This window comes from Camelina sativa, chromosome 20 (assembly GCF_030686135.1).
Source record: "Camelina sativa cultivar CO46 ecotype springtype chromosome 20, ASM3068613v1".
Taxonomy (NCBI): domain Eukaryota; kingdom Viridiplantae; phylum Streptophyta; class Magnoliopsida; order Brassicales; family Brassicaceae; genus Camelina; species Camelina sativa.
In genome coordinates, this window is record NC_141899.1 from 28,256,028 (window position 1) to 28,278,548 (window position 22,521).

At 38.3% G+C, this 22,521-nt stretch overlaps 3 protein-coding genes and 2 pseudogenes across 3 annotated transcripts; 2 read left to right on the top strand and 3 right to left on the bottom strand.

Annotated features, from left to right (window-relative positions):
- The first annotated feature begins 8,166 nt into the window (after positions 1-8,166).
- Positions 8,167-8,496, top strand: LOC104772743 (uncharacterized protein At4g04775 pseudogene; annotated as a pseudogene).
- Positions 8,497-8,783: 287 nt separating this feature from the next.
- On the bottom strand, positions 8,784-11,584 carry LOC147919496 (uncharacterized). The gene is made up of 3 exons (XM_087503988.1): positions 10,301-11,584; positions 10,198-10,221; positions 8,784-8,903 (listed from the first exon to the last, which is right to left on the bottom strand). Exons 1-3 carry the CDS (start codon positions 11,582-11,584, stop codon positions 8,784-8,786), a joined length of 1,428 nt encoding a protein of 475 aa, XP_087360114.1.
- On the bottom strand, positions 8,917-10,188 carry LOC147919497 (uncharacterized; annotated as a pseudogene).
- A 2,902-nt stretch (positions 11,585-14,486) lies between the features above and the next one.
- LOC104771446 (uncharacterized) lies at positions 14,487-15,672 on the top strand. Its single transcript, XM_010495967.3, has 2 exons — positions 14,487-14,643; positions 15,050-15,672. The coding sequence occupies exon 2, from the start codon at positions 15,051-15,053 to the stop codon at positions 15,570-15,572; it is 522 nt and encodes a 173-aa protein (XP_010494269.1). The 5' UTR covers positions 14,487-14,643; position 15,050; the 3' UTR covers positions 15,573-15,672.
- A 637-nt stretch (positions 15,673-16,309) lies between these two features.
- On the bottom strand, positions 16,310-19,112 carry LOC104771447 (putative cysteine protease RD21B). The gene is made up of 5 exons (XM_010495968.3): positions 18,278-19,112; positions 17,495-17,730; positions 17,258-17,398; positions 16,716-17,165; positions 16,310-16,620 (listed from the first exon to the last, which is right to left on the bottom strand). The coding sequence occupies exons 1-5, from the start codon at positions 18,765-18,767 to the stop codon at positions 16,534-16,536; spliced, it is 1,404 nt and encodes a 467-aa protein (XP_010494270.2). The 5' UTR covers positions 18,768-19,112; the 3' UTR covers positions 16,310-16,533.
- Between the last annotated feature and the right edge of the window lie 3,409 nt (positions 19,113-22,521).

A 22,521-nucleotide genomic window follows, 5' to 3' on the forward strand; every position in this document is an offset into this window, starting at 1 on the left:
TCAAGTCTATTTCAGTACTATTAAACATGATTTGGACGTCGGCAGAAACAAAAACATGGTTTAGATAATCTTAAACATGGGTACGGACAAAACCCAAACTAGGATTAAAATCATGTTCAAAATAGGCTTCCCACCCTGTTGTGTTGCCAAGTGGAAGATCTCGGCCGAGAGGCAATTGGTCGCTTTCTAGATGACGGAGCTGGCACCTTAAACCATCCAATTATTTATAAACTTCCTCAATGATGAACAATTTTAACCGTTGGAAATAGTTAACAGCTAGCTTCAAAAATAGCAACAAAAAAAACTATCAGTAAATAGGCTCAAACCAGCAAGTAGCAGCGTAACAACACGAATGCAGGAGGATATCAAAGTCAGGCCAATAGAGGTCCTCTCCCCTGATATATCATGGTTTTTACAGTTTTTAATCATGATATAAGTGTGCTTTTTGAATCTTTTGATTTGTTTCTAGGTTATTTTTGAGTCTTTACAGGTTATCTAGGAATTTGGCACGGATGGAGCAATATGGAAGAATTTGGATTATTTTGGAGCATTTTACTGAAACTCCCTCTTTACTTTTAATATCTGTTGCATGTTATTCAGAATTATGATTTGTGCTTTATTTAACATGTCTGAGTAATTTGCCTGTTAGGTTTAGGGTTTTTCATAGAGTTTTTATGATTTATTAGATCTGAAATTTTTAGGGTTCTCCATCTTTTATGATCTTCATCCTTGGTTGTTCTTCACAATAATTCTTGATTGATCACCTAAAATTATTATCTTAGGGAAATAATTTAATATGAGAATATAATTGTTTTCCTGATTAAACCATTGATGAGCAGAATTGTTTCTTACAAAGAGATTTGAATTAATAATTCTGTGAACTTATCTAAACCTGTTCTTAAAACTGATTTTTAACTTGGAATTTTACAAAGAGATTTGGATTTTCTGGTTTTAAATTTAGATAATAATTGCAGTGAGAACTGATTATTTTACCAAAAGTTTAGAGTTCTAGATCTGATCTTTATTGCTTGAACCTTAATTAATTTATCTGATTTAATATTTCATAATTTCCTGAGAAATTCCTTAGGCTTAACTCTTTTGATTTTCTGAATTTACAACACTTTCATTTATAAATTTGCATTGCTTTTATTTTAATTCAATTTAACTTGTTTAGCGTAATTTACAAAACTCTATAATCTATTGTGTTTGATCTTGAGTCTCTGTGGATTCGACCCCTAAGTACTGCAGTGATCTCTTGTTTGAGAGAGTAGCTCTAGGGATTAATTTGAGCTTATCATCCCCTACCAGGCCATAGGACAAGAATTGAACAAAGTGTGAGATAGTCAAGATTTGAAGAAGATAAGCATTTATTATTATTGCATTTCTCTATCTTGACTGCTTATTACAATAGTGAGCCTTTATATATACATAAAACCTTAGGGTTTTAGGGTTCCTCCTCAATGCCAAGTATTGCAAATCTATTGACTAGCTCAATTTGAGTGTTACCGCTAATCTTCTCTTTTTCCTTCTTTGGCATTATGTGTGAAGTTTCTTTTGTCTCAATCTTTAACTTATCTTCTTGTGCAGGAAGCTTCTGGAGGGAAGAACCTTATGTTGCATTGGTGGACTCACTAATGGGCTTGGGTCTGTAAATGACTTTGAAAGCTTGGTTGGGCCTTTTGATGTTTTGGCCCGTTTGTTTGGACAAAGACACAAAATGAGCTTTTGTCGTTTCGGTTGACTCTTCTCCTTCTTTCTCATTCTCTTCGATAGATTTCATCTTCTTCTCATTCTCTTCTGTTCTCACACTTGATCTGTATTGATCTTGAGGAATCCTGCTTATAGTCCCCCTCAAACTCGGAGTGGGTGGAAAGCACACGCCGAGTTTGGATCTCAGACGATTGAAAGCACCAACCAGTAAGATTTTGGTGAAGATGTCGGCAATCTGAAATTCTCTAGGTATGTGCGTGATGGTTAAAGTTCCCAGCGCAACCCGCTCACGGACGTAATTATAGTGAGTTTCAAAATGTTTGTTGCGTTTATGATAGGCCGGATTCGCCGACAAGTAGACGGCTGAAAGGTTATCGCAGTAGATCTCCGGTGTTCTGGGAAGGGGAATCCAAAGTTCCTTGAGAATTTTGCAGAGCCAAGTGACCTCAGATGCCGCTTCCGAGAGGGCTAGATACTCCGCTTCTGTAGAGCTTTTGAAGACCGAGTCTTGCTTCTGAGCAGACCAGGAGATGATGTTGTTACCCAAGTAGGTGCAGTAGCCACCAGTGGAAGGACGAGTCAGATCACAGCCGGCGTGATCACTATCACTGTAAGCTCGAACTATGCAATCTGTGTTCTTATGAAATGAAATTCCCATTGTCGTTGAACCTTTAATGTAGCGTAGAATCCGTTTAAGCAGGTTGAAGTCGGAGTACATAGGAGCATGCATCCGTTGACACATAAAATTTACAACAAATTGGATATCAGGTCTAGTGAGTGTCAAGTACTGAAGCTTACCAGCCAAACTGCGAAAGTATGTCGGATCAGGGAAGAGGGCATCATTAGCAATCCGGCGATGAATATCCTGAGGCAAGGGGGTTGGCATCGGGTTACAATTGGCCATCTGTGCTACTACCAGTAAGTCTTCTGCGTACTTCTGTTGTGATAGAAAGAGTCCCCCTGAATGATATTGAAACTGTATGCCAAGAAAATAATGCAGTCTTCCCAAGTCTTTCATTCTAAACTGTTTGTTCAACTCCTCCAATAGGTGTGACAGAGCAGCGGAGCTATTTCCTGTGATATCCATGTCGTCGACACACAAGAGAAGAATGATCATGGCACCATCTTTGATGTAGACGAACAACGAAGAATCCGACTGACTGCAGTAAAAGCCGAAGTCAAGTAAAAACTTACTGAATTTGTCAAACCAGGCCCTTGGTGATTGCTTGAGGCCATAAAGCGACTTGTGTAAGAGACAGACATGGTCTAGCTTTGTCGGATCTACAAACCCGGGAGGTTGTTTCATGTAGACTGTCTTTGTTAAGTTACCATGCAAAAAAGCGTTTTTAACATCCATCTGTTTTATTTCCCAATTCATGATGGTGGCAAAGTGGAGGACACAGCGAACTGTGGGAGTTTTGACCACTGGGCTGTAGGTTTCGAGGTAATATATTCCCTCTTCTTGATCAAAACCCTGTGCAACTAATCTGGCTTTGAGCTTGTCCAGGGATCCGTCTGCATTTAGCTTTGTTCGGAACACCCACTTGCATCCCAAAACATGCATATCTGGTGTAGGTGGAGTGAGAGACCAGGTATTTGCTTCTTTGCAATTACACATTTCTTCTTCCATTGCATTGTTCCATCCTTCGTGTTTTAATGCTTCTGTCACTATTTTAGGTTCCGGATATGACACTTTGTGAGTCATGAGTGCATATCTTGGGTTTGGTTTGCGAATGTTGGCCTTTGACCGTGTGACCATCAAGTGTGTAGGTTGAACTGCAACTAAGTCTTCTGCAGGACCAACATCTTGAGGAGCACTCTCTGATGTCTGATCAACTTCTTGGGAGTTCGATGACTGAGTGACCCTCAGATGTGTAGGTTGATTTGCAACAGCGTCGTCCGCAGGGCCAACATATGGAGGAGCACTCTCTAATGTGTGATCAACTTGCTGAGAGTTCGATGGTTCATCAGAGGCCTCAACAGGGGACTGAGGCACTGGAGGTTGTTGATTATTCACCTCTGCTGAAGATGGTGATAAAGACACTGGTAGTGATGTACTGGTCGTGCTTGTTTCTGACGTTGTTAACACAGGTGTAGGAGGCGGTGTGTTGACTCTGCTTGTGTCTGTCGATTGTGACAGGTGTGATGGAGTAGATGGTGCTAAGTCCTTGGAGATGAGAGAAGAGAGTTGTTGCCTATAGAAGCAGGATCAGAGCATGTCGTACACCCAGAACTCTCTTCCTCATCCAAAGGTACTACAGTTGTACCACTTCTCTGCGGTAAGGGTGGAAAGTCAGCTTCTGTGAACAACGGTCTCAACGCTTGAGCTGGTTCTGCTGAGATAACATCATCTGTGTCGTTTGTTGCAGGAGCTTGTGTAGAACTTGTTTCCGAACTACGGAGCCAAATTTTCATCAGTGGTGTTGGATTCGACGGCTGTTGGTGCTGATGCGAGTGAGTGAATGGGTAGTTCTCTTCATCAAACAACACATGCCGACTGATATAGACTCTGCCTGTAGAAGGTACTAAGCATCTGTATCCCTTATATTTTTTATTGTATCCCAAGAACCCATATTTGAGTGACCTTGGATCAAATTTTGTGGCAGCGTAATCTCTAAGCGTGGGATAACAGGCACAGCCAAACACCCTGAGAGATGAGTAATCCGGAATGTTCCCCATCAGAGCTTCATACGGGCTGCATCCTTTGGTAAGAGCCGAGATAGGTAGAAGATTTATTAGAAAATTTGCTGTATAAAAAGCTTCAACCCAATATTTTTGAGGCACTCGACTTTGGAACATCATTGATAACCCAAGTTCCACAATATGTCTATGTTTTCTTTCAGCCAAGCCATTCTGTTGAGGAGTATGAGGACATGAGACAAGTTGTTGAATGCCGCATTTCTGTAATTGATTAATAAACATTGTGCTCATGAATTCACCTCCACCATCGACTGAAAAAATCCTATTTTGGTCTGAAACTGATTTTCAACTCTTGTTTGAAATGTAGTGAAGATGGAGAAGAAATCAGATTTCAACTTTAAAGGATACATCCAACAGAAGCGTGAGTACTTGTCAATGAAGATTACATAATAACGAAAGCCTTGAAAAGAACTTATTGGAGCAGGTCCCCAAAGATCACAGTGAATCCTTTCTAAGGGCCTAGAAGCAACATAACTAGAAGAAGTGAAAGGTAATCTGCTACTCTTGCCAAGTTGACATGCTTCACACATCCTCTTGACTCCTTTATTGGCGAGAATAGCTTTTATTGCAGATAGTTGCTAAAGGACTTGATCATTCGGATGCCCTAGTCTTCTATGCCAAATATCTTCACTTACAGAGTGTTGACGAGTGGTATAGAAAGCTTTCCTCGGTAAGTGATCATTCTTTGTTGCCTTATCATTAACATGAACCGCATCATCATCAAATTGAAAAGAACAAGGATAGTCATTTGTAGCCTTTGAGACTGACAATAATGATTTTGCAATATCAGGACAAACCAATACATCGTTAAGGGGAAGCTTACCAGAGGTTGTCTGAAGACTTGTTGATCCGGTATGAGTTATTGGCAGGAAGTTACCATCACCAATCATAACTAAATCTGTTCCGACGTAAGACTGAGCTTTCTGAAGGTTGTGTGGAGAATTGGTGACATGTACCGTAGCTCCAGAGTCAGTGACCCACTTGTTTCCTCCATGATCTGTGACATCCGTGATCCTCAAAGCAGACAAGGCCTGAGGTATGTCTTCATACTGATAGCTGCTGTCAAACCCGTACCAGCATTTTATAGCAGGATGACCTGGTTTGTTGCAGATTTGACAAACAACCTTTGCTTCAGCTCCGCTGGTGTGTGGACGTATCTGTTGTGGAAAGCCTCTGCCTTTGGTTGAGAAGTAGCTTCCTCTCCCACGAGAACCACCATTTCTGCCTCTTCCTCGACCAGATTGATTTGTGAAGAAGGCTACGTGGAGAGACACCTCTTGTGCTGCACTGTAAGTGGAGAGTCTGTCTGCATAGCTTATGAGACGTGAGATGACATCGTCAAAGGTGGGAGGTGGAATGAGATCTATCATCCTTTCGATAGACACTTTTATAGGTTTGTACTCCCTACCTAGTCCTCTAAGAGCAGCAAAGATCTTCATTTTTTCCGGTACTGGACTACCTATAGATGCTAGTTGCTCACATACATTCCTTATGTCTCTTAAGTATTCAGACATAGGTCTTTCTAGCTTTTCTGAAGATTGTAACTTGCCTTGCAGTTCAAAGAGACGTGAAGACGATACCTTGTTGAAGTGCCTTGCCAGAGCATTCCACAGTTCCTGAGCCGTTGTGGTACCGGTGACTTCAACAAGAATATCTTCTGACAGAGATCCGAGAACCATTCGTTGTAGTCCGGATTCTGAACTGTGGTGACTTGACCTCCGATGTGTGGAACTTGAATGATGGCACCAAGAGGAGAAAACGACCCGTTCACAAACCCCAGAAGATTCTGACCAGATAAGAACAACTCAAACTGTGACTTCCATGAAATGTAATTTTTCTGGTTGAGCTTTAGAGTAACACAGTTTGAAATGTTTAATGCAGGAAAAGGAAAAGAATAGTGTTCCATGGACTGATTTGCCATGGCTCTGATACCATGAACAAAGTGTGAGATAGTCAAGATTTGAAGAAGATAAGCATTTTTTATTATTGCATTTCTCTATCTTGACTGCTTATTACAATAGTGAGCCTTTATATATACATAAGACCTTAGGGTTTTAGCCTTTTAGGGTTCCTCCTCAATGCCAAGTATTGCAAACCTATTGGCTAGCTCAATTTGAGTGTTACAGCTAATCTTCTCTTTTTCCTTCTTTGGCATTATGTGTGAAGTTCCTTTTGTCTCAATCTTTAACTTGTCTTCTTGTGCAGGAAGCTTCTGGAGGGAAGAACTTTGTGTTGCATTGGTGGACTCACTAATGGGCTTGGGTCTGTAAATGACTTTGAAAGCTTTGTTGGGCCTTTTGATGTTTTGGCCCGTTTGTTTGGACAAAGACACAAAACGAGCTTTTGTCATTTCGGTTGACTCTTCTCCTTCTTTCTCATTCTCTTCGATAGATTTCATCTTCTTCTCATTCTCTTATGTTCTCACACCTGATCTGTATTGATCTTGAGGAATCCTGCTTATAAGAATGACTCTATGAGGCATGTCGAGCCGGTAAACCATCCCAGCACGCAAAAAAAAACAAACACGAGCGAACAAAACCTTTCTGAGGAAAAGAAATCACAAAAAGAAAAGTAACAAGGGGCAGAGTTGAATAACATGGAAAGTACGTACCTTCACAATTAAGTTGTCTCTAAAGAGTGAAGGTACAAAAAAATCTTCTTCCTACAAAGATACGACCGCACTTTGTATATGAGTTTAGACTAGTCTCTGTGTGCATATTCCTCATGTGGTCTGGAGAATACTGAAATCTTATTGCGATCCGGAGAAAGGCAGGTGAATATAAGTTTAAACTTGTAAGTGGGCATGGAGGTTACCAAGTCATGGAGAAAAAAGTTCGACAACATGATTTCTAAACAAGGTAGCGTCACGATAATTTGCACCTCAATCTCCATCTCATATGAGATTCTCTGGTTCGTGGAACTTTGTAGATTTGAGTTTTAAAATCTAATTTTTAAACTATGTAATCTTAGTTAATCTCGAGATAGTATGTAACTCATCAAATATTCTTTCATTTTTCTAGGTGAAGTAAGAGAAAAGGTCATCAATCAACCAATGCAATACGTCTACCTTGAGAACTGTTTTTGTCCTTGTGTAATACTCTTTCTTCTTATCCGATAGGGTTGCCGCATTATTCCCCCCTGTACTCGTCCCATTCCCAATTTTTCAACACAGATTTTTTTCCTCTGAAAATAACATCACAAAAAGTTCATTCTTAATTTAACCACATGAACTTGTGTTTTTATCCTAATTTATATATCTCTAATCGAAATCGATAAACCCAGCTGCTAAACCCGATTAAACCATAAAATCGCGTTTAACCCAATCATAATCACGTTTACCCGTTTAATCCAAATAACCCAACAAATCTGATTCTCTCTTCTTTTTATTATTCTTCTTCTTCTTCTTCTTACTCGACAAACACGATTTGGGGATTTAGGGTTCTTCTTCGTCTTCTTCTTCTTCTTCTTCTTCTTCTTCTTCTTCTTCTTCTTCTTCTTCTTACTCGACAAACACGATTTGGGGATTTAGGGTTTATCAAAAAATTTAAAAATCATGAGCGACTCATCGAGTTCATACCATTCAGCACATCGACTTTCTCCTCCAGAAGTTCTGACAAGCTGCAGGTGCTGGTGTGGTCAAGAGACCATCACATTCACATCAAAGACAAAAGAAAACCCATACCGTAGATTCTATAGATGCTCGATTGCATTGAAGGTGATAATTTGATATTTAATTTAATTGTTCATTGTTATGAGATGAGAGTTGATGTGAATTTTGTTAAACAGAGACCGAATGAGGAGCATTTATTCAAATGGGTTGATGAAGCATTGGTAGAAGAAATTCAGATGGTCAATAGGAAGCTTAAGAGAATTGAAGAGGATGTGAGTGACTTGAGGATAAATGTGATTCAGAATTTGGATCTCCAAAAGGAAATGTTGAAGAAGCTTGAGGGAAATATGGTTAAGAAGCTTGAGGAAAATATGGTTAAGAAGATTGAAGATAAGATGGCTAGTTCAGCTTTGAAGACAATTGGTATTGTTGCTGTAATAGGAGGTGCACTTGTATTGCTATGGGGAAGAATCTAGTTGTTGTTTGTATCATGTTTATGTAATCTAGTTGTTGTATCATGTTGAGACAATCTAAATCAGTTTGCTTTTGGTTTGTGAGGAGAAGAGAAATGAGAATTCACAAAATAGACAAATATTGAGAAACAAAATCAACATCTGAAATAGACATTTTGATCCGAGAAACAAAGCATCATCCAAAAGCAATAAAGAGATCAAAAACAACATCCAAACACTAAAGCAATAAAGAGATCGAAAGCAACATCCAAACACTAAAGCAATAGAGAGATCATTGACTGCAAATGTCTCTACTCCCATTGCTCCCATTGACTGCTCCTTTGTGTGAGTGTGACTGATTCGGCTTCATGTGATTGTGCCTGAGTCTTCTTAGTTTTCTTAGTCTTCTTAGTCTTTTTAGTCTTGTTTTTCTGAGATGAAGATTCACCATGCTGAGAAACAAAAAAGTAAAGAGAATCATAAGGTTTTACACTTGGAAACAGATCCAAAATATTATCAACAAAGTGAGAGAGAGGAAACATACCTCAGACAAAGTTATTTCCATACATCCAGCTTCATTCTTCTTACTCTTCTTCTTACTCTTCTTTTTCTTAGATGAAGATACACCTTGCTGAGAAACAATTAACAATCAATAAAGAGAACCATTTTGCACTTGGAAACAGATCCAAAATATCAACAAACTGAGAGAAAACATACCTCAGCAAACAGAGTTATTTCCATACATTCTTCATTCTTCTTCTTCTTAGACTTCTTCTCCCTGGGGAATTTTTTACATCCTGCGGCATTATGTCCTGCTTCACCACACGATTTGCAGTGCATTGTTCTTCCTTTCCGTCCTAATTTAAGAACCACAGGTCCATCTTTTTTCTGCTTTTTCTTCTTGGGTGACTCGAGTGGACTCTTGATCCGATTGTAATTTTTCTTCTGCTTTTTCTTTCTTCCAGGTTGATCTGGTTCTGGTGGTGCGGTTATTAAAACATAATCATTGGTCATCCAATAACGTTGTCCTCTAACTGGACTTGGCGCTGTATCATACTGTTCTTTCCACACTTGAGTACTAAACATTGGAACTACAAAATCTTCCACATCCTTACCGATATCCATTATTGCTGCATAGGCATGTTCACATGGAATCCCTGTGATTTGCCACTTGCAGCATGAGCAATCCCATAATTCAGTAGTCAAATTTACAGAGTTTGAGTTCCCATCAACCCAAACCTCAAACTGCCCATGTGTCCCTTTGGTGACTTCACATCTCAAAGCATCTTCTTCCTCCTCAGCCAGAATATCTGAAACATACTCAGATATATTTTTCTTCCATCTGCCAATCTTCGCCTTTCTCTTACTGATTCGTGCCATTGCTTGTCTTCGTATTGTTTCCATCATAGGAACCAATGATTTTGCTCTAGCTTTGACAACTGTTGCATTAAACGATTATGTTGCATTGTTGTCCACATCTTCACAAAAATTGCCGAGAATGAAAAATGCTCTACACCAAGACTTTGGTTCCTCCTTCATGACATCTTCAAACAAAGATATATTATAAGCTCTTAACTTTGCCAAGTTAGTCCTATATTCTTCATAGCTATAACTCCAAGCTAAGCTCCATACATGCTTCTTCATTAAATCCTTATCTGAATGTCTCTTCTTCAAGTTTTCAACTATATGCTTCACACAAGGTCTGTGTTCAGCATTTGGCAATGCTGTTTTAACTGCACTAAGCAATCCCTAGAAAAAAAAAGAAGCTAATAGTCATAAACGATAAGACAAAGTAACACAAACTAGATTAGAAAGAAATAACATTTACCTTGCATCGATCTGATATAACAACATAGGCAGTGCCATCTTTAAGATTCAAGTCATCCTTCAGCAGATTTAGGAACCAAAGCCAGTTATCTCTATTCTCAGTTTGAACCGTTGCCCAAGCTATAGGGTAAATCTGGTTGTTTGCATCATGAGCAATAGCAGTGAAAAGACAACCTTTAACTGCATGCTTCAGGAAGGTTCCATCTAGTCCAATGAGTGATCTGCAAAAGTAGAATGCATTCTTCATTGCTGCAAGACACACATATATCCGGTTGAAGACATGATTTCCAGCACCATCAGTTATAGTATCAACAATGGCAGTAGATCCCGGGTTGGAGCTTATGATTTCAGCAACATATCCTCGGAGGTGAGCGAATTGCTGATCATATTCATCTTTTAACCACTTGAGTGCTATAAGTCTTCCGGTCTGACATTGTCCAATAGTACTAGATATTTTCCATTGCTCCTTGATATGCCTTTGAATGTCTAGAGGCATGTACTTAGGTTGCATCCTCAGTTTATCCATAAACAACTTTGCAATCACTGGCCGTTTAAGGAGCTTGCATTTTCCATTAGGTGTACATGTATGCTCTAAACATACAGTCTTCACAATCCACAAAAGCCTAGTATTATCGTATGAGCAATAGATCTTCCAGCAGCAGTTCTTCTTCCCAGCACACTTAAACTCTAATTTCTCCTTCTCCCACCTAGTTTGTTTCAGATTTGCTCTATTCCTCAATGCATAATGTAACACAGCTTCTTTGAACTCAAAACCAGTGAAGAATGTTCTTCCAATAGCTAACCTATCATCTGCTCCCAACCTAATTTTCCTGTCTCTAGTAATAACAGGATCCTCATCCTCATCCGAAGTATCTGGGATGGAATCGCGACGAATCATACACTCATCAACCCAATTTCCTACAGCTTCCTCTACCTCGAACTCATACCTTTCTGTTTTGTCTTCTTCAGGTTTAGGTTTGAATCTCTCACTTTGCTTGTCACCATTGTCGTCTCCATCACTGTCGTTCTCGTTCTCTTGTTCATCGTTTATCTCATTCTCGTGTTCGTCTTCTCCCGGACCTTCTTCTCCCTCATTCTCGTGTTCGTCGTCTCCTTCATTCGCACCGTCGCTGTCACTGTCATCGTTCTCACTGTCAACACTGTCGTCGTTCTCACTATCGTCACTTTCACTATCGTCGTTCTCACTATCACGATCTGAAATTTCAAAATCGGGATCATCTCGATCATGTTGATGAGAAACTGACTCTATGATTGCCATTGACATCGGTATTGATAACCCAGAAATCCCCAAAACTCAGAGATTGAGAAGAAGAACCCTCAAATTAATTTTTTGGATAAACCCTAAATCCCCAAATCGTGTTTGTCGAGTAAGAAGAAGAAGAAGAAGAATAATAAAAAGAAGAGAGAATCGGATTTGTTGGGTTATTTGGATTAAACGGGTAAACGTGATTATGATTGGGTTAAACGCGATTTTATGGTTTAATCGGGTTTAGCAGCTGGGTTTATCGATTTCGATTGGAGATGTATAAATTAGGATAAAAACACAAGTTCATGTGGTTAAATTAAGAGTGAACTTTTTGTGATGTTATTTTCAGAGGAAAAAAGTCTGTGTTGAAAAATTGGGAATGGGACGAGTACATGGGGCACTAATGCGGCAACCCTATTCGATAAAGAAACTTTAGATTATTTTTTTTTTTCTGGTCGAACTGTCACAATTTTGATTAAGCAGCAGCTGATTGAATTATCTTAAAGACTTATTATTTCGATCCTTTAGTTCTTTGTAATATAAATACGTTGTTGATTGCTTTGCTCGTGCATAACGTGCTAACCTCAAAAATTAATAGATCAACTAACAAAGATGATGGAAATGATCTAACATGGTTAAGGTGTTTAATTCTATCTTGGCATGGTCCGTTTTTCTCCTTTAAGACTGATGTTGTTTATCTATCATTTGCCTGTGTAATGTGATTGATCTAGTTCTCAATATTCTTTTTTTTTTTTTTTTTTTTTGGACAAAGTTCTCAATATTCATTTATATTAAACGGTAGAAATACTTAGTTCTAGGCATTCAGATATTTGGTTTGGTATCAGTTCGGTATTTTTGGTTTTCGGATAATTTGAATCTTGTGTTCATTATCCATTCATTTTCTTTAGAATTTTGGTTTGGTCCATTTGGTTTGGTTTGGTATTCTTGGATTTTCTAGTAATTTAGGATATTTACGGATTTTTAGAGGTATTTTTGGATAATTGTCGGGGTTTTTTGGAAATTTTTATTGTTTTATTTGGGTAACTAATGGTAAATTGTGGATAATTTCAAGGTTTTTGGTTCGGTTATTCGGGTAGTTTTTTGGTTGTACATGTATTTTTTAACTACTTTGTTATAAAATTAGTTAATATTTTTAGGTATGTAGTTTTTATTTCGGATATCCATTCAGTTCACAGTTCAGTTTAGTTCAGTTTTCATTTGTTTTTGAGTTTCGTATTCATTTGTATCAGATTCGGTACGATACATTTGGACCAGAAAATAATAATGATGTATCTACATGTACCGAGCAGATCCGGCATATATATAAGCACGGGTGAGAGGCATTTGGCCCCAACAATAAACAACAAATTGATCTGATCAATTTTCGACACTTTCTAAACTCTTTTAAAAATAAAATAAAACCCTACTTTAAAAAAAAAAAAAACTCTCTCTACACTCAGCCGCCGCCTCCGACCAAAATTTCCGATTCGAGACTGGAGAACGGTGGCTTCTATAGCACCGGCTCTGGCCTCTCCCTCGTTTTAGTCTTTTGCTTTCCTCTTGCGGCTTTGTCTGGAGTAATTTCTCACCGGATCTGAACCGGATCGGAACTGGAAGAAGAAGTATGATGGCAGAGCTTGCTCGTGGTTGGATGTTCTCTAGCCAGCCTTGTCTCCTGAATCCTTTGCTGTGAATGGTGGTTTTATCTTGGTGGTGTTATCTCTGTGTGATTAGTTGTTTTAGTCTTGTTTGCAGATTTTTTCAACCTTCGTTTGGGGAATTTTTTGGTCTGTGTCGATTGATGATCTGGGGTGTGTTGAAGAAACGGTTAGAGCGGCTAGATCTATGAAGGTTTCTGATTACAGCAAAGGCGTTGGTCCCGGATCTCAAAGATCAACGGTTGGCTCGAAGAATAATGACATTGTGGTTTGCTTGTTCCTGTAACAGATCTCTTAGCCGCTCTTGTACTTTTCATTGCCTCTAAGCGCCGTGTGGAGTGGTTGTAGGATCTCGTCCAGCCATTGCCTTTCCTCTCATTCCTTGTCTCATCGTTTCAGTCAGCGGTTCCTTTTTGGTTCACTCTCTTCCTAAGCAGAGGCTTTGTTTTGTGTTAAGATGTGTTAGGTCTCTAAGTCTGCAGGTTCTCTTCTCCTTGGTGTTGCTCGTTGTGGTTGTTAGCAGGCTTGAGCTATCGTCTTTCTTGCTCTAGAGTTTGATGGTATTCAAGGGCTTAGCTTCGCTCCTTGTACTTGCTTTCCAGATCTGTGTAGATTGGTTTGCCTTTTGAAGGCTTCTAGCTAGACGTAAAAAGGCGCATCAGACGTCGTCGTTGCACCCGGAAGCATGTTTGAGGTTCTCTTAGTGATTTTGCTTGCTGGGTTCTGAAGTTCTTAGTGTCGAGAGATCAGCTCTCATCTTGATAGGAGGTAGTAGATGTTATCTTCGGGTTGGCCGAGGGCATCCTTGGTAAATCTCTTTCGCAGGAGCTTCTGGAGAAAAGTTTTTTGCTTTCTTAAGTCTAGTGTATCTCCTAGGATTTTAGCCTTTGGTCTTTGTCTTTTTTGTAAGGGTTTGTCCTCCTTCGTTATGGGTTTGAAATTTTCTGTGTTGTATTGGTGCTTTTAGTTTTCCTTCCATAGGGTTTAAGACTCCAGGGACATATCTGTCGTCCGCTGGCTTTAGCTTCCCTCGTTTGGGCGTTTGTATTCCTCCTGGGTTCCAAAACAAGTTCAATAATATAATTCAGATGACAAAAAAAAAAGATCTGATCAATTTTCTTAAATATTAACTTTAAAAAAAAAAAATCTAAATTATCCCAAACTAAACCAAAATTTCGAATTAGTGAAAGTTCGGATTAATCTATTCGAACGCAGTTTTTAGTGAAAAGCCTTTTAGAGAAGTTATATTAAAGGGCCCAATTCAAGTGGCTTCTTCTTTCTCTTCTTCTCATCTTCTTCCCCTTGTTAATTAAAAATCCAGACTTTGAAAAACAAATCTAATGCTTGAAGCCCTTGTTGGTTCTTCTTCTCCCTCCATTAATCCCTGTCAAGCAAACTTCTTCGATCTTCCTCGTGTTGGTAATTCCTTTTCCCCAAGTCCTGTGTATGATTTCATACTTCACCTAGATATTTAGAGACTTATGTTTTTGGAAATGTGACCCTAATTTCATTGCAATCCCACTGTTTTGCGCAATATTTTTCACTGTGATTACGATCTCTAAGTCAATTTCATTGTTATTACATTTGTTCTTGTGTGAAATTTCTTAAATTTTATTTTTCAAGATCTTGTTTCTTGAAGAAGCATTATTCAATTTTTTTTTTGTTTTAAAGTAGTTTCAGATTTGAGTTACACAAATTTGTGCAAGAAACGAAACAAGCTTCTTGGCTTTGTTATAATGGCAAATGAAAAAGTGTTCAAATTGTTGAACTGTCCTGTTGCATTCAAATGTAAAAGGTTTCTTGGATATTAATTGATTGTTTTCAGGATGGCACATTCTTTGAGTTTCATCTCCACCAACTTGAACAGTTTAGTCCTTAATCATCATCATCATCAGTGGCAGAGTTTTGGAACGTCTGTGTTGTCGCCATCTAAATGTAAGAGGAAAATTGCAAGAAGCGTTAGAGCTTTGCAAGAGACTGAAGGGGGTCCAACTCCAAGAAGATTGATCGACATTATAAGATCGGTTCCTGAAATCTCTAGGAATTACTTCAAGAAGCCATCAAGGAGAACGCTTTTCGGAGGAATCTCGTTGTTAGGTGGGTTCTATGTCGCGCAGACTATCTCTCTGTCGTTTGGTGCTTTGGGTGTGAACGATGTTATCGCTGCGGTTTTGTGTGTTCTTTTGACTGAGTATGTGACAAGATTCTACTATAGTCGTACCACGGTGACGTTTCCGATTGCTCTACTTAATAATTTCAAGATGGGTTTCACTTATGGTCTCTTTATTGACGCGTTCAAGCTGGCTAGCAAGACAGAAAGAGATTCAAAGTGTAGATGTAAAGATTAAATTCAAGCTTTTGGAATAGTTTGAGAACTCCATTACATGTGTTTTTTTTCCCTTGATGTAATAGTAATATTATTGTTATCATAATTTTGTATTCAAGCAACCAAAAGCTTCAAAGTTAGAGAGAAACTGTAGTATTCTAAAGGGTTTTAGGCATTGCTTGAATCTTTTCCATTCTTGTAGTGCTGCAAGGTCAAACGTGGTCTTGCCGTGAGAACGAAAAACGGCGAGTACACTGCAAAACAGTGTTCACTAGAGAAGTAGCTGAGAGACATGATGGGTGGATGGAACAAGGCATTCTCGGCTAGGGACCTTGTTTCTCTTGATGAACTGTATCCTCCCTGAGACGCATTTAGACTGAGCCAACTTTGCTGCTTTCAGAGTTCTACAATATCATCCGGGGGAGTGTCTGAATCAATCGAGAGAGAGAGAGAGAAGTACTGAGCCAAGTTGCCAACATTGATCTGTCTATTCTCTGAAAGTCCCAATCATAGACCACCGGCATTTCTTGATTCACGACCAGGAAAAGCCACTAAACACATCATTTAGTGACTCATCATTCACTATATCGTCCACTCCAAGACCAAAAACATTTCTTTCGAGCATTGGTCATTAATGTTTAAATAGATTTGCCTAGTTGGTAATTTGTGAGTGAAAGTGACATTTTAGTGACTGGATTGGTCATCAATCCTCGAAAGAAATGTTTAAACATTTCAATCCAAATATAGCGGAAAGTGAACTTTTATCCATAATAGATCGATAAATAGCAAAGTTGAAAGAGATTCAATAACCGAACCCATATATGTTTTTGAGTTTTGTTACTTTAACAATGATGAAACTGAATGAAACTTAGGGAGAGGTTTTATATGTACAGAAAACCTCAGCAGCAGAATCAGCAATTTTAAAAATTTGAACAACAACATAGCATGCTTTTGATGAATCCTCAATGTTTCAAAGCTTTCTCTTAAGCAATGTGCTTTCTGCTCTTCGCCCAGAACGGTATTGCGTGTGTACGCTTGAGAGCCTTCACGCTCAACGAACTGTTCTTGCTCTGCCAAAACCACAAACATTTCAAAATCAGTTAAAACATTTCCATCACAAGTCAATGCCCTTGATACCAAAAGTGGTATGTATGAAGAAACTAACCTTCAAACAGACTCCACGGTTAGTGTCACAAACCGGGTAGTCATGAGGACAGCAGCTAGAGTTATCATCGCAACAAGTAGCAGCTTCTTCCGGGCAACATTCCCAACCGAAGCAGTACTTACGGTACTTGAAGAGACAACAACAAGTGTTGCTCTCAGGGCAAGAGAAATATTTGTCACATTGGGTAGGTGGCTTAATGGGAGATGGTGGCGACGGGCCAGGGTTTGGCGGGTTCTGACCTTTCTTGATTGGATACGAAGCCTCGATGGCGATACCACACTTTCCAGTTGGCTCTGCGATGTTACGTGCCATCTTTATGTATCCGCTCTCTCCCCATCTGTTTCCCCATGAGTTTCTCACAATCCAGTAGTCCTTTCCGTTCTCAGTTCCGTAACCCACAGCCACAACTCCGTGGTCTAGCTCTGTCCCACATATTCCATCAAATACACCCTGAAGACAAAATAGCCAACAACCAACATTTTAACATCTTCAAAATCAAGATACTGTTGTTTAGCATAAATAATTGAGTTATTATTTCATACCGAAGAGTAGAGCTGGAAAGCGCGACCACCAGCTTCAATGGCGACACTAATAGGCTGGTGAGCCAATGCTTTCTTTAAAGACGCCTCGCTGTTCTCGGGCACATCCTCGTAAGAATCAATTGTGACAACCTTGGCATTTTTCTGCAAACATTAACAAAAAAAGAAACCGAGAAAATTTCAATTTCAAAGCCTAATGTTTTGAGGTTTCAAAAATGCACAAACCAAAACTAGACTAACCCTGTTCTGATCACAACGACCATCAGAAGCCTTGTATGGATAATCCTGTTCGGTATCAATACCACCATTTTTTATGATAAACTCAAACGCATAGTCCATCAAACCTCCATTACAACCTTGGTTATACGATGTGTCACAATCAACCAGTTCTTGTTCAGACAAAGAGATTAATTCTCCTGTCACAATCTTGTTTATTCCTTCCACGGCTCCAATAGTTGAGAACGCCCAACAACTCCCTAATAAACAAGAGAAGATTAGTTACAATCAATCGAATTGTCACAATCAAACACTAAAACATACCAACCAACCAAATATTCGTCCCCACCAGTCTTTTTAATTTCTTGAAAAAAGCAAATCTCGTATGGGTCCATAAAGTTCAATGACCATCATTAAAAACGTTAAACACAAACGTATCATCAAAAACTTTACTAGTAATTTTTCTCAGATTTGACCATAATTATTCATCATATATTTCAAAATCTTGGTTTAGCGAAACGTACACCTAAAAGTCAACACTTAAGACCAAACTCATCATTCCCCGGATAAGTTTCAAGATACGTCCGAAATATTTATCAATTTTTTTAAAAAAATAGATTATGAAACAATCCAAATTTTTCGATACTTTTCACATAAACACATTTCAATTCTTAAAAAAAAATAAAAGATTCGTCCGTTAAAAAGTTCAGGAATTTGTGGGATTTTTTCCAGATTCTTTTTCTTTTTTTTTTTTAATCCAAAAATCAAAACTAAAACTAAACCAAAAAAAAAAGAAAGAGATCTTACCGCAGCTTCCTTGATCTTTAACATCGGCGACGGCACCTTCTTTTCTCCAGTCAACGGAATCAGGAAGGGAGTCACCAACACGCGCCGCATACCGATCACTGGTTTTCAAAACCCTCTTGCTCGGTTTAGCACCAAGGTACATAGATCGGTACTCTTGGTTGGTCAAATCAGCGAACCGGTTTAAACCAAGTTTATAACTGAGGTTTTTGGTATTATGTTCATCGATGAAACGGAGGTTGTCTTTAAAGATCTCGAACCGTTGATCCTTCTCTGCACCAAGAACGTTCTTCTGGTTCATCTTCTTCTTCCCATGTTCCACCAACCACGCGTCGTAGATTCTCTCAACCTCCGCGTCGCTACGGCTGGTCACGGTTGTAGTGGTGGTGATGTGGTGTTTCTCGTCGTATGAGATGATAGACATGTCCATGGCATATGAAACGCCGATCATGGCTAAGAGAAGGATCATCGGAGATAACTTTACGAATCCCATTTTTTGGAGAAGAAGAAGATGAAGATGAAATGTTTTTAGACAATTTGTTTGATCGAGATAAAGAGAGATTTGTGTATATTTAAAGGAGAAACTCAATTAGCGTCATAATTAATTATTAATTAATTTTGGGTCCACTTTTCAAAGTTTTAAGAAAAGTATTTTGGGGCTAGTGGAGCCAATTTCAAGAAATTCGGCGATTAAACAAATAAAAGAGAAGTTGTAGGTTGAAAATGAAAAAAAAAAGTTGTGAAGAATTGTTGATGGGGGTGAGAATGAATAAGAGTCATTAGTAATTATCTATTACCTTTTCCACTTTTGGATTTCTTTTTATAAGTAATCCTATATATTAAAATTTAGTTATTTGGAAATATTTATAAATAAAACTTTTTATAAAATAAATATCATAAGATTTATTTTTAAATAATATTGGATTCTTTTACCTAGCGTTTTCTGAAATAAGCATCATTATTATTGAGTTATACGTTCTTTATTTTATTTTATTTTTTAAAAGTTTGTTTTATTAGCGGATGCAAAGTGAATAAATAGGATGATGAATTGAACAAAAGAAAAAATGTAGGATGAAAATGGGAATGTAAAATTTGTGAAGAGTTCATTCCACTTTTCAAAATGTTAAAAAAACTAATAATTTTTGTTTTTAATGGGGTTAGTGGAGCCTAATTAGAAGATTTGAGGGGGTACACTAAATTAGTTAGAAGTAGTGGGGTAAAAACGAAAATGTAAAATTTGTGAAGATCCCACTATTATTGGTTAAGACAATGTGGGAAGGGACAGCTCAGAAGTGACAAGTGGATGAGGTGTGATTGATTGGGCTGGGGTGAAGATGAATTAGAAACATATCAAAATCCCAAGCAAATAGGGGACGCAAACAAGAGCACGTGAAGGATAGGATTTGTAAAAAAACAAGTTTTCCAAACAAGAAGATTCTTTTTTTATATTTGTGGATTTTATATTACTGTTACCAAAACAAAAATGTGAATTTTATATTTTAAGAAGAATTAGATTAAGGGAGAATTAGTTCACAATGTCGTCTATATTATTATATGATTCCTTGAGAAAATAAAACACTCCAACACAAAAATGTTTATTCTATCATCAACATTTTAATTGTGGATGAATCGGTTCATATTGGTTATAGACTTCTAGTCTCTGTTCAAAAACTTACTCACCTAGCGCTTATTATTCTCTGTGTAGTCGCTAGGTCTATCTTACGATTAAGGACTAATTTCTTAATCAGATTATTTTCTGTTAATTTGATTACTCTTTGCTTAATCAGATTAGTTTAGATTATATGTATAAAATATTTTTTTGTCGATTTAGAATTCGTGATGTTTTACAATAACTTATATTCAAAATTTTAATGAAAATCATAATTTTTGTTTAAAAAATATCTTCTCATGTGTTTACTACAATTTTTAAAATAATGTTTATAGTTTTGTATTTTATATAGTACCTTTTCACTAACATGAACCAAACTATACATATAAATATATAATTAATACCATATATATTATTTATTATTAATTTAATAAAATAGCTTAAAACTGTAAGTCGATTAATTCTTGTCTAATCTCTGATTTCCTTAATAGACGCTAGGCCTACTCTTAGCGTTCGACTAGCGCCTAGCAATTTTTTAAATAAGGGTTTTTACTATTCCAATTTTGTGCTTTTAGGATTTTAGAAAAATGTCTATTCAAATCAGAATATTATTTTGGTTCACATTTTTTACGTTTTTATTTTTTGACGATTTTTTGGTTTTTAAAACTAAGTCTCATTTGGGATGGAATTTTGGGTTTTAAGTTATATTTAAAGAAATATATTATATATTTATATATATATTTAATTACAATTGTAAATTTTAATATATTTAATTAAAATACTAGTTCTTTAATGAATTTTGATAATTTTGATTCAGTTTTATATAGTTTGGATTATGTAGTACAAAAGATTTGATTTCCTTTAAATTATTTTATAATTCAGTATATGTTTAGGTATGAAAATTTTGATTCGGGTTACAAATTTTTGTCTGAGTTCAACATTTTTTTATCCAATCTCGTTTTTAATATCGTAGAAAATTGTAACATCCCGACCATCATCTCTCAGTGGGTTCCATGTCCAATCCCAGTCCATGGGTCCACTTTTCTTAATGGGCCTCACGTGCTCCTTGTGTTTTGTCCTCACTCACACAGTTCCGACAGTCACTTCCCGAAAGGTCACCCATCCTGAGACTACTCCAGCTCAAACACGCTTAACTCTGGAGTTCTCTCACGATCCTAGACCGAAAAGATAAGTGCACTTTGGTGATATAGGTGGCCAAATCAATTATTTTAAACTTCTCCGCAAGTCTCTGAAACCGGGGTGTCACAACTCACCCCGACCACCACCTCTTAGTGGGCCCATGTCCAATCCCAGTCCATGGGCCCACCTTCCTTAATGGGCCTCACGTCCTCTCACTAGGCCCGTGAGCCCATCAATATCCGACGGCCGGTTTGCTACGTTCGGGAGGTTTTAAAGACTTGTTACTGTCCCTACAAATTACCATATGATCTTTCCCTGTGTTTTGTCCTCACTCGCACAGTTCCAACAGTCACTTACCGGAAGTTCACCCATCCTTAGACTACTCCAGCTCAAGCACGCTTAACTCTGGAGTTCTCTCAGGACCCATGACCGAAAAGATATGTGCACTTTGGTGACATAGGTGGCCAAATCAATTCTTTTAAACCTCTCTACAAGTCTCTGAAACCGGGGTGTCACAATTCACCCCCACTAACAGATCGCAACGTCCTCGTTGCACACCAAGACCGTCACTCCCGATGGTGTGAGACCACTCGACTCCACACGCGTCTGGGTTCGGCTCTGATACCACTTGTAACGCCCCGACCGCCACCTCTTAGTGGGCCCATGTCCAATCCCAGTCCATGGGCCCACCTTCCTTAATGGGCCTCACATCCTCTCACTAGGCCCGTGAGCCCATCAATATCCGACGGCCGGTTTGCTACGTCCGGGAGGTTTTAAAGACTTATTACCATCCTTACAAATCACCACATGATCTTTCCCTGTGTTTTGTCCTCACTCGCATAGTTCCGACAGTCACTTCCCAGAAGGTCACCCATCCTTAGACTACTCCAACTCAAGCACGCTTAACTCTGGAGTTCTCTCAAGACATTTGACTGAAAAAATAAGTGCATTTTGGTGACATAGGTGGCCAAATCAATTTTTTTAAACCTCTCTGCAAGTCTCCGAAACCGGGGTGTCGCAAAAATTTAATTATTAATTAAATAAAATTTAGACAAGAAATTAATGATTGATTAAAAAAGTTACTCTAAACTATTTAAAAAAATCACAAACGTAATACATGTAATTCACAGTTGAACATTTTGAACGGGGTGGATTTACATGCGGCTTTTTTTTTATAACAACAAAAGATTGGCTCAAACAAGCCAATATGGAGAAGAAGAGTTAACATAAGTGATTGTCTGCGGTTGAGTACGAACTTGTCGTGCTAATCTATCCGCAAGGACGTTTGCATTTCTGGAGATCAAGGACAACGAAAAACGTGAGAATTCCTCCATATCCACCCTGATGTCATCGAGATAGGCAGAGAAAGCCGGCCAGTCTGACGGGGAAGACACCATCTTCACCAAATCCGAGCAGTCAGTGAGAAACGCCACGTCTCTGAAATCATGGCCGATCATGCGGCTTATAAGTGTAGTTTATTAGTGGTTGTTAAAATCTT

Coding starts and splice junctions, on each gene's coding strand:
- LOC147919496 (XM_087503988.1), bottom strand. CDS start 11,584: ATGTCAATGGCAATCATAGAGTCAGTTTCTCATCAACATGATCGAGAT. Junction 10,222..10,300: donor TTATATCAGATCGATGCAAG/GTAAATGTTATT, acceptor TTTTTTTTCTAG/GGATTGCTTAGTGCAGTTAA. Junction 8,904..10,197: donor TGCTTAGTGCAGTTAAAACA/GCATTGCCAAAT, acceptor TCTTCATCTCAG/AAAAACAAGACTAAAAAGAC.
- LOC104771446 (XM_010495967.3), top strand. CDS start 15,051: ATGGCACATTCTTTGAGTTTCATCTCCACCAACTTGAACAGTTTAGTC.
- LOC104771447 (XM_010495968.3), bottom strand. CDS start 18,767: ATGGGATTCGTAAAGTTATCTCCGATGATCCTTCTCTTAGCCATGATC. Junction 17,399..17,494: donor GTCGTTGTGATCAGAACAGG/GTTAGTCTAGTT, acceptor TAATGTTTGCAG/AAAAATGCCAAGGTTGTCAC. Junction 17,166..17,257: donor CTTTCCAGCTCTACTCTTCG/GTATGAAATAAT, acceptor TTTTGTCTTCAG/GGTGTATTTGATGGAATATG.